At 43.4% G+C, this 11,328-nt stretch overlaps 1 protein-coding gene across 2 annotated transcripts in view; it reads right to left on the bottom strand.

The window, feature by feature from the left end:
• The window catches only part of LOC110504549 (NEDD4 family-interacting protein 1), a 15,508-nt gene extending 4,183 nt beyond the window's left edge, over window positions 1-11,325 (bottom strand). Inside the window, exons 1-7 of one of the 2 annotated variants that reach the window (XM_036970347.2) lie at window positions 11,229-11,325; window positions 5,311-5,413; window positions 4,901-5,040; window positions 4,676-4,745; window positions 4,262-4,386; window positions 1,518-1,584; window positions 1,311-1,419 (exon numbers count right to left, since the gene is read on the bottom strand). In XM_036970347.2, coding sequence (XP_036826242.1) covers window positions 1,313-1,419; window positions 1,518-1,584; window positions 4,262-4,386; window positions 4,676-4,745; window positions 4,901-5,040; window positions 5,311-5,413; window positions 11,229-11,264 — 648 coding nt within the window. In that variant the 5' untranslated portion in view covers window positions 11,265-11,325 and the 3' untranslated portion in view covers window positions 1,311-1,312. Of the gene's footprint in view, window positions 1-1,203; window positions 1,420-1,517; window positions 1,585-4,261; window positions 4,387-4,675; window positions 4,746-4,900; window positions 5,041-5,310; window positions 5,414-11,228 lie in introns of those variants that run through there. The other variant, XM_090220054.1, reaches the window with a different exon arrangement.
• Window positions 11,326-11,328: the final 3 nt, after the last annotated feature.

Genomic DNA, 11,328 nt, shown 5'->3' with positions numbered 1-11,328 from the left:
GTCAGTGTGGAGGCTATATACAGGAGGTACCGGTACCGAGTCAGTGTGGAAGCTATATACAGCGGGTACCAGTACCGAGTCAGTGTGGAGGCTATATACAGGAGGTACCGGTACCGAGTCAGTGTGGAGGCTATATACAGGAGGTACCGAGTCAGTGTGGAGGCTATATACAGGAGGTACCAGTACCGAGTCAGTGTGGAGGCTATATTCAGGAGGTACCGAGTCAGTGTGGAGGCTATATACAGGGTGTACCGAAACAGAGTCAGTGTGGAGGTTATTTACAGGAGGTACCGGTACCGAGTCAGTGTGGAGGCTATATACAGCGGGTACCGGTACCGAGTCAGTGTGGAGGCTATATACAGCGGGTACCGGTACCGAGTCAGTGTGGAGGCTATATACAGGGTGTACCGGTACCGAGTCAGTGTGGAGGCTATATACAGCGGGTACCGGTACCGAGTCAGTGTGGAGGCTATATACAGCGGGTACCGGTACCGAGTCAGTGTGGAGGCTATATACAGGAGGTACCGGTACCGAGTCAGTGTGGAGGCTATATACAGGGTGTACCGGTACCGAGTCAGTGTGGAGGCTATATACAGGAGGTACCGGTACAGAGTCAGTGTGGAGGCTATATACAGGAGGTACCGGTACCGAGTCAGTGTGGAGGCTATATACAGCGGGTACCAGTACCGAGTCAGTGTGGAGGCTATATACAGGAGGTACCGGTACCGAGTCAGTGTGGAGGCTATATACAGGAGGTACCGAGTCAGTGTGGAGGCTATATACAGGAGGTACCAGTACCGAGTCAGTGTGGAGGCTATATTCAGGAGGTACCGAGTCAGTGTGGAGGCTATATACAGGGTGTACCGAAACAGAGTCAGTGTGGAGGTTATTTACAGGAGGTACCGGTACCGAGTCAGTGTGGAGGCTATATACAGGGTGTACCGGTACCGAGTCAGTGTGGAGGCTATATACAGGAGGTACCGGTACCGAGTCAGTGTGGAGGCTATATACAGCGGGTACCGGTACCGAGTCAGTGTGGAGGCTATATACAGGAGGTACCGGTACCGAGTCAGTGTGGAGGCTATATACAGCGGGTACCGGTACCGAGTCAGTGTGGAGGCTATATACAGCGGGTACCGGTACCGAGTCGGCAGACTACATTGGAAGGAAACTAGTGAGTGAAGAGAATCAATATGATTTGGTTGATTACCAGTACTATTTATTTGATTAATAAAAGGACCAGGCTTATGATTTGATAAGGTCGTATTCTGCTGTAACACAGGAATGCTGTGTGAATTAGGGCCCTTTACCTTCAGTAGATGAACAGGACTCTCGTTCGGGGCAGTGTGGCGTAAGTAGGGTCGGCCATTTTGCGAACCCGGGAGTAGTTGACGAACCCTCTGACGAACAGCATGAAGCCTGGAGAGTCACGAAAAGACAACAGCATCCGTTCCATGATCACATTTCAGACACATTAAATCATTCAAATAAAGAGCTCAGACGTACGCTCCACTTACCCAAAGCCAGGAACACCCACCACAACCAGTACTGACCATCAAAGTAGCCGGGGAAGTAGGTGGAAAACTGGAAACGTTCAAAAGACAGTAAAATAGCATTAGGAGGACCAGTCGTACACACAGTAGCATTCCAAAGCATTTAGTGCAGGGCTGGAACAAAAGCCCGAATGCACCGCAGCACAGTGAGAATTATACACATGGGGGGATAAAACCATCTCAGCTCTGTCGATGTAGCTGTGAAGAGACAGAATCATTAAATCATTTATTTTGGTACTTGTCCATATGTAAGCTGGGTTTTTTTTTTTGGGGGGGGGGGGGGGGGGTCGCAGGTTCAGGAATGGCTAAAGAACTGCCACATTTACCTGGAGCTAAATCTGCAGATAACAATACTGGGTGATCTGAAAAGTCATAGTCAATCGATTAATAATAATATTAGAACAATTATCTTTAATTAATTAGAACTTGGTCTTCAGAGATAGATGGGATGTTGATGGAACTAAAAACAAACTGAAAAAACTCAGAACCCTTGACTTTTTCCACATTTTGGTACATTACTTACTTTAAAATGTATTCAATAGTTCCCTCCCCCCATAAATCTACACGCAATACCAGTGTAAACATTTTTGCAAATTCATAATTTAAAAAAAAAATCAGAAACATCACATTTGCATAAGTGTTCAGACCCTTTATTCAGTACTTTGTTGAAGCACCTTTGGCAGCGATTACAGCCTCAAGTCTTCTTGGGTATGACACTACAAGCTTGGCACACCTGTATTTGGAGACTCCAGTCTAAGGTCCTGACTGCTCTGGAGCAGGTTTTCATCAAGGATCTCTGTACTTTGCTCCGCTCATCTTTCCCTCGATCCTGACTAGTCTCCCAGTCTCTGCCACCGAAAAACATCCCCACAGCATGATGTTGCCACCACCATGCTTCACCGTAGAGATGGTGCCAGGTTTCCTCCAGACGTGACACTTGGCATTTCAGCCATAGATTTCAATTTTGTTTCTCATGGTCAGAGTCCTTTAGGTGCCTTTTGGTAAACTCCAAGTGGGCTGTCATGTGCCTTTTACTGAGGAGTGGCTTCAGTTTGACAACTCTACCATAAAGGCCTGATTGGTGAAGTGCTGCAGGGATGACTGTCCTTCTGGAAGGTTCTCCGATCTCCACAGACAAACTCTGTCAGAGTGACCATCGGGTTCCTGGTCACCTCCCTGACCAAGGCCATTCTCCCCTGATTGCTCAGATTGGCCAGCTCTAGGAAGAGTCTTGGTGGTACCAAACTTCTTCCATTTAAGAATGATGGAGGCCACTGTGTTCTAGGGGACCAATGTTGCAGACATTTTTTGGTACCCTTCTCCAGATCTGTGCCTCAACAATATTTTATTTAATCTATTTTAGAATAAGGCTGTAACGTAACAAAATGTGGAAAAAGGTCAAGGGGTCTGAATACTTTCCAAATGCACTGTATATAGTATGTATAAGCTGGAAGTAGAAGCCTAAGTGTTGTTGTCCATTAGTTTACTCCAATTAGGGGAGTGGTGGTAAGATATATATGTAATACCAGTCAAAAGGTTGGGCACACCTGCTCATTCAAGGGTTTTTCTTATATATTTGATTAACCATTTTCTACATTGTAGAATAATAGTGAAGACATCAAAACTATGGAATCATTTAATAACCAAAAATTGTTTTAAAAATCGAAATATTTTTTAGATTTAGATTCTTCAAAGTATCCACCCTTTGCCTTGACAGCTTTGCACACTCTTGGTACTCTCAACCAGCTTCACCTGGAATGCTTTTCCAACAGTCTTGGAGTTCCTACATGCTGAGCACTTGGCTGCTTTTCCTTCACTCTGCAGTCCAACACATACCAAACCATCTCAATTGGGTTGAGATTGGGTGATTGTGGAGGAGAGGTCATCTGATGCAGCACTCCATCACTCTCCTTCTTGGTAAAATAGCCCTTACACAGCCTAGAGGTGTGTTGGGTCATTGTCCTGTTGAAAAACAAATGATAATCCCACTAAGAGCAAACCAGATGGGATGGAGTATCGCTGCAGAATGCTGTGGTAGCCATGCTGGTTAAGTGTGCCTTGAATTCTAAATAAATCACTGGCAATGTCACCAGCAAAGCACCCCGACACCATCACACCTCCTCCTCCATGCTTCACGGTGGGAACAACACGTGCAGAGAGCATCCGTTCACCTACTCGGTGTCTGACAAAGACATAGCGGTTGGAACCAAAAATCTCAAATTTGGTCGCATCAGACCAAAGGACAGATTTCCACCGGTATAATGTCCATTGGTCGTGTTTCTTGGCCCAAGCAAGTCTCTTCTTATTATTGGTGTCCTTTAGTAGTAGTTTCTCTGCAGCAATTCAACCATGAAGGCCTGATTCACGTAGTCTCCTCTGAACAGTTGATGTTGAGATATGTCTGTTAACTGAACTCTCAATTTCTGAGGCTGGTAACTCTAATGAACTTATCCTCTGCAGCAGAGGTTACACTGGGTCTTCCATTCCTGTGGCGGTCCTAAAGAGACCCAGTTTCATCATAGCGCTTGATGGTTTTTGTGACTGCGCAAATTTTACGGATTGACTGACCTTTGTGTCTTATAGTGATGATGGATTGTCGTTTCTCTTTGCTCTGTTTTTGCCATAATATGGACTTGGTATTTTACCAAATAGGTATAGTCTTCTGTATACCCACCCCTACCTTGTGAGGTTGCGTGTGTTGATCTTACCCTGACTATGAGAACCCATTTGATGAGAGACAGGCCAAACCCAGAGATGGCGCCGTAGCGGCCGGCTGCAGAAGTGGTCAGACAGAAGGACAGGAAGAAACCGATCCAGTTGAACAGGAATGCCACTGGAGAGAAGAGAGGACAATCGATCAATTAACCGATCAATCATAGACCACTAATGAGGAAGTTACACATCAGTTAACATGCTTGCTGTTCACCACACATAGACCATGATGCTTTGTGGAAGATTATACAACAGCTTTTCTAAAATCACAAACTTCCTCCTTATGAACCGGTTGGACAAGTCCCTGGCTTGACTTTAGTTGATTTGTTTGTGTACCCATGAGATGCAGGACAGGCATTGTCCACCCATAACAATCCCTACACTGTACAGGGAACAGAGAGAAGACTTACTGAAGAAGGTGAGCATGAAGATGCCATCATTCCCTATCCGCAGCTGGTCAGCATCGTCAAACTCATCCTCCTGAAAGGAGAAATAGGAAATGTATGTTTGTCAGACATCTTCAAATGATGATGGTCCAAACATGTTTATTGAGGATGTAGGCTCTCAATGAAAAATGCCTTAATGAATGAATGAATGAATGAATGAATATCACTGTGAAAGGAGGACAGACATACCACGACCCTGCCAGGGACCAGAGGGACACCGGTCTCCGCTTTGGTCCTCTCTGCTTCATCATAGGAGGGCAGTGTGGTAGCCACGTTGTAGGACGGTGGGTTGGGGAACCTGCCTGCATCCTCCTTGTAGTCGAAGAACGCTGGAAGGGAAATGGAAAGGTGCAGAAAACTAAAACGTGAGTGACACAACACATTAGTGATGGCTAGTAGCAAGGTGAAGGTGGAGAGCTCATCCAACACCACAGCTTTGCACCGTAACCTTTTCTTTTCAGCACTGGAGTAACCCGAGAACAAAATCCTATTCCTGACTTGCATCTGCAATGGTCTTCCACCCCCCATTGTCATACGAGATTAGTCAATATTTTGCCAGTTACTGTGTGTAGTGCTATGGATGGACAGAGGACATTTACCTGCGTTGGCAGCAGAGATGCTGCTGTAGGGGGGAGGGGCATCCAGGACAGCTGCTTCCTCCTGGGGGGGCTGGGCTGCTGCTGGCTCCTCCTCATTCAACAGCTGAATGAATGGGCCAGAGCAACACACACACACAGTCAGTGGGATGATGCTGCTGTGCAACTATTATGTCTGACCAATGCTGAGAGTAATTTAGCTAGCTGCTTCTGTGCTTATACCAAAAAATGAATGTGGTAACCATGGCAATTTGATTGGAAATATAGCAGAATCCAAACAGTGTAGTTATTCCCTCCACAAGGCAATCAAACAGGCAAAACTTCAGTACAGAGAAAAGTGGATTCGCAATTCAACGGCTCAGACACAAGACGTATGTGGGCAGGGTCTACAGACAATCACAGACTACAAAGGGAAAACCAGCCACGTCGCGGACACCGACGTCTTGCTTCCAGACAAACTAAACACCTTCACCTGCTTTGGGGATAACACAGTGCCACCGACGCGGCCCGTTACCAAGGACTGTTTGCTCTCCTTCTCCGTGGCCGACGTGAGTAAGACATTTAAGCGTGTTAACCCTCGCAAGGCTGCCGGCCCGTGCGGCTGGCTGGTGTGTTTGCGGACATATTGAATCTCTCCATATCCCAGTCTGCTGTCCCCACTTGCTTCAAGATGGCCACCATTGTTCATGTACCCAAGAAAGCAAAGGTAACTGAACTAAATGACTATCGCCCCGTAGCACTCACTTCTGTCATCATGAAGTGCATTGAGAGACTAGTCAAGGATCATATCACCTCTACCTTACCAGCCACCCTAGACCCACTTCAAATTTGCATACCGCCCCAATAGAGCCACAGACGATGCCATCACACTGCACACTGCCCTAACCCATCTGGGCAAGAGGAATACCTATGTAATGCTGTTAATTGACATTAGCTCAGCATTCAACATCACGTACCCTCCAAGCTCACCATTGAGCTTGAGGCCCTGGGTCTGAACCCTGCCCTGTTCAACTAAGTCCTGGACTTCCTGACGGGCCGCCCCTAGGTGGTGAAGGTAGGAAACAACACCTGCACTTCGCTGATCTTCAACACTGAGGCCCCACAAGGGTGCGTGCATGGCCCCCTCCTGTACTCCCTGTTCACCCATGACTGCGAGGACAGCACGGCTCCAACTCAATCCTCAAGTTAGCAAACGCCACAACAGTAGTAGGCCTGATTACAACAATGACGAGACAGCCTTCAAGGAGGTGAGGGCCCTGTGAGAGTGGTGCCAGGAAAATAACCTCACACTCAATATCAACAAAACAAAGGAGATGACCCTGACTTCAGGAAACAGCAGAGGGAGCACCCCCTATCCACATCGACAGGACCACAGTTGAGAAGGTGGAAAGATTCAAGTTCCTCAGCATACACATCACTGACAAACTAAAATGGTCCATCCACACAGTGTGGTGAAGGCGGCGAAACAGCGCCTCTTCAACCTCAAGATGCTGAAAAAAAACTTGGCTTGGCACCTAAAACCGTCAAACTTTTACAGATGCACAATTGAGAGCATCCTGTCTGACCGTATCACCGCCTGGTACGACAACTGCACCGCCCTCAACTGAAAGGCTCTCCAGAGGGTAGTGAGGTCTGCCCAACGCATCACCGGGGGCAAACTACCAGCAAGGAAAAAGCCACTGCTCCAAAACCGCCATAAAAAGCCAGACTACGGATTGCAACTGCACATGGGGACAAAAGATAGTACTTTTTGGAGAAATGTCTTCTGGTCTGATGAAACAAAAATAGAACTGTTTGGCCATAATGACCATCATTATGTTTGGAGGAAAAAAGGGGAGGCTTTCAAGCCGAAGAACACCATCCCAACCGTGAAGCACGGGGGTGGCAGCATCATGTTGTGGGGTGCTTTGCTGCAGGAGGGGCTGGTGAACTTCACAAAATAGATGGCATCATGAGGGAGGAAAATTAAGTGGATATATTGAAGCAACATCTCAAGGCATCAGTTAAAGCTTGGTCGCAAATGGGTCTTCCAAATGGACAATGACCCCAATCATACTTCCAAAGTTGTGGCAAAATGGCTTAAGGAAAACAAAGTCAAGGTATTGGAGTGGTCATCACAAGGCCCTGACCTCAATCCTATAGAAAATTTGTGGGCAGAACTGAAAAAGCATGTGCGTGCAAGGAGGCCTACAAACCTGACTCAGTTACACCAGCTCTGTCAGGAGGAATGGGCCAAACTTATTGTGTGAAGCTTGTGGAAGGCTACCCAAAACATTTGACCCAAGTTAAACAATTTAAGGCAATGCTACCAAATACTAATTGAGTGTATGTAAACTTCTGACCCACTGGGAACGTGGTGAAAGAAATAAAAGCTTAAATAAATAATTCTCTCTACTATTCTTCTGACAAGTCACAATCTTAAAATAAAGTGGTGATCCTAACTGACCTAAAACAGGGAATTTTTACTAGGATTAAATGTCAGGAATTGTGAAAAACTGAGTTTAAATGTATTTGGCTAAGGTGTATGTAAACTTCCGACTTCAACTGCATATACTCTATCTTAGTCTATGCCGCTCTGACATTGCTCGTCCATATATTTATATATTCTTAATTCCATTCCTTGGACGTGTGTGTTAGATATCGACCGATTCTGATTTTTCAACGCCGATACCGATTATTGTTGGACCAAAAAAAAAGTTGATGCCGATTTTTTTTTAAATGTATTTGTAATAATGACAATTACAACAATAGTGAATGAACACTTCATTTAACGTAATATAATACATCAATAAAATCTATTTAGCCTCAAATAAATAATGATACATGTTCAATTTGGTTTAAATAATGCAAAAACAAAGTGTTGGAGAAGAAAGTAAAAAGAAAGTGACACAATTTCACCTGGTTAATATTGCCTGCTAACCTGGATTTCTTTTAGCTAAATATGTAGGTATAAAAATATATGCTTCTGTGTATTGATTTTAAGAAAGGCATTGATGTTTATGGTTAGGTACACATTGGAGCAACAGTCCTTTTTCACGAATGCGCACCGCATCGATTATATGCAACGCAGGACACGCCAGATAAACTAGTAATATCATCAACCATGTGTAGTTAACTATTGATTATGATTGTTTTTTAGAAGATAAGTTTAATGCTAGCTAGCAACTTACCTTGGCTTACTGCATTCGCGTAACAGGCAGGCTCCTCGTGGAGTGCAACATGATTAGAGCGTTGGACTAGTTAACTGTAAGGTTGCAAGATTGAATCCCCGAGCTGACATGGTAAAAATCTGTCGTTCTGCCCCTGAACAGGCAGTTAACCCACCATCCCTAGGCCACCATTGAAAATAAGAATGTGTTCTTAACTGACTTAAATAACTTTTTTTTTTTTTAAATCGGCCCGAATCGGTGTCCAAAAATACTGATCCGATTGTTATGAAAACTTTAAAATCGGCCCTAATTAAATCGGCCATTCCGATTAATCGGTCAACCTCTAGTGTGTGTATTGGGTATATGTTGTGAAATTGTTTGATATTACTGCACTGTCGGAGCTAGAAGCACAAGCATTTCGCTACACCCGCAATAACATCTGCATGTGACCAATCAAATTTGATTTGATGTAATCATTCATCTATTTCCTAGTGAGACAAATTGGCTGGCAACACCCCATCAGTGACATGACAGGAACCTTTGATACCCGAGGGGTATCCTACAAAGCAAGATCAATGAGTTAGCCAGCTAACTTTGATAAACAACCAGAAATAACTACAGATTTATCTGGTTCATTAGGAAAGTTAAATATAAATAAGAGTGCTTTCAGAAAGTATTCACAGCCATGGACTTTGTCCACATTTTGTTGTGTTACAGACTGAATTTAAAATGGATTACATTGAGATTGTGTGTCATTGGCCTGCACACAATACCCCTTGATGTCAAAGTGGAATTCTGTTCTTCCAAATTAATTTAAAATGAAAAGCTTTAATGCCTTCAGTCGATAAGTATTCAAACCCTTTGTTATAGCAAGCCTAAATAAGTTTAGGAGTAAACATTGGTTTAACAAGTCAGATAATAAGTTGCATGTCCTCATTGTGTTCAATAATGGTGTTTAACATGATTTGTGAATAACTACCTCTATCTCTGTACCCCACATATACAATTATCTGTAAGGTCCCCCAGTCGAGCATTGAATTTCAAACACAGATTCAACCACAAAGACCAGGGAGATTTTCCAATGCCTCACAAAGGGCACCTATTGGTAGATGGGTAAACAATCATTTTAAAAAAGACGGCGATTTTGAATATCCCTTTGAGCATGGTGAAGTTATTAATTACACTTTGGATGGTGTGTCAATACACCCAGTCACTACAAAGATACAGGCGTCCTTCCTAACTCAGTTACCGGAGAGGAAGGCTCATGGTTACAGAGTTGAATTGCTGTGATAGGAGAAAACTGTGTTTTGGTCAACATTGTTGTTACTCAACAATACTAACAAATGAGAGCAAAAAGAAGGAAGCCTGTACAGAATTTTTTTTAAATTCCAAAACATGCATCCTGTTTGCAATAAGGCAAAAATGGCAAAAAGAAAAATGGCAAAGTAATGAACTTTATGTCCTGAATAAAAAGCATTATGTTTGGGGAAAATCCAACGACACATTACTGAGTACCACTTTTCATATTTTCAAGTATGGTGGTGCCTGCAACATGTTATGGGTAGCCTTGTCATCGGCAAGGACTAGGGTGTTAATGCTAAAAAAATAAACAGAATAGAACTAAGGACAGACAAAATCCTCCAGGAAAATCTGGTTCAATCTGCTTTCCGACAGACACTGGGAGACAAATTCACCTTTCAGCAAGACAATAACCTAAAACACAAGGCCGAATATACACCGGAGTTGCTTACCATGATGACATTAAATGTTCCCGAGTGGCCTAGTTACAGTTGATTTAAATCGTGTTGAAAATCTATGGCAAGACTTGAAAATGGCCGCCAAGAAATGATCTATGACCAATTTGTTAGAGCTTGAATATTTTTTTTGTTAATACTAGTGTTCAAATACTGTACAATCCAGGTGTGCAAAACTCATATTTACCCAGAATGAGTAACACCTGTAATCAATGCCAAAGGTCATTCTAACATGTATTGATTGATTCAGGAGGTTTCATATTTATCTAATCAATATGTGTTTTATTTTTCTTCCACTTTGACAGAGTATTTTGTGTAGATTACTGACCAACATTGACTGTTAAATCGCGTTTTTTAATCCCACTTTTCTTTGTTACAACGTGGAAAAGGAGGAATAAATACTGAAGACACTGGATGTGTTTTCGGGTGTGTTCAATCAATTTGACCTTGACCATTTCAAGTTTGTCTAGAAAAAAAAAGAAGTTATTTCATTATATTTAGGCGAGTAAACTGGCTACTTTATCCTGCCTTGTGGTATACCTCTCTGGTATTAAATATCAGATTGGCTGTCTACAACTATTAATTAATGTAGGCCTACCTACTAGCTAGCGATTGTAGTGGGTTCTTGTGCAATCTTGATACATTTCAATGTCACTATGATTCGTGGTAGCTAACTAGCTAGCTAACTAGTTAGCTAAATACCTACCCGTATTTAGATTATATTCACTGCAACAACATATTCCACGGATTAGACTTGCAATGGCCTATGAGGGTGGGACATGTAACAAATGGGCCTGTGGCCCCGTCCTTATTAACTGTAGCTAGTCAGCCACCATAAACGAGGTAGTAAATTAACTTGTTACCCAAACCATCAAGCTACATTTTCAATACATAATGAGATATAACGTTTGGTAAACATGGCCGAAGTCATAACAGTCACCGTTTCGTTTTCCACTCCTGGCTAGCTAGCCGTTAGCTAATTTTATTGGGTTGTCATAAAAATGTCAAATAAACGTACCTCCTGATATCTAACGTTGCTGATTTGCTCGGCCATCCTGGATGGAAGTTGAGTGTTTGAAAATAATGACTTGTTTGACAAACTGTGAGCCGTATATACT

This window comes from Oncorhynchus mykiss, chromosome 25 (assembly GCF_057628025.1).
Source record: "Oncorhynchus mykiss isolate SJ-2025 chromosome 25, ASM5762802v1, whole genome shotgun sequence".
In the NCBI taxonomy this organism is placed as follows: domain Eukaryota; kingdom Metazoa; phylum Chordata; class Actinopteri; order Salmoniformes; family Salmonidae; genus Oncorhynchus; species Oncorhynchus mykiss.
The sequence above is the reverse complement of the archived record's forward strand: the minus strand, read 5'-3'. Positions and strand labels throughout refer to the sequence as shown.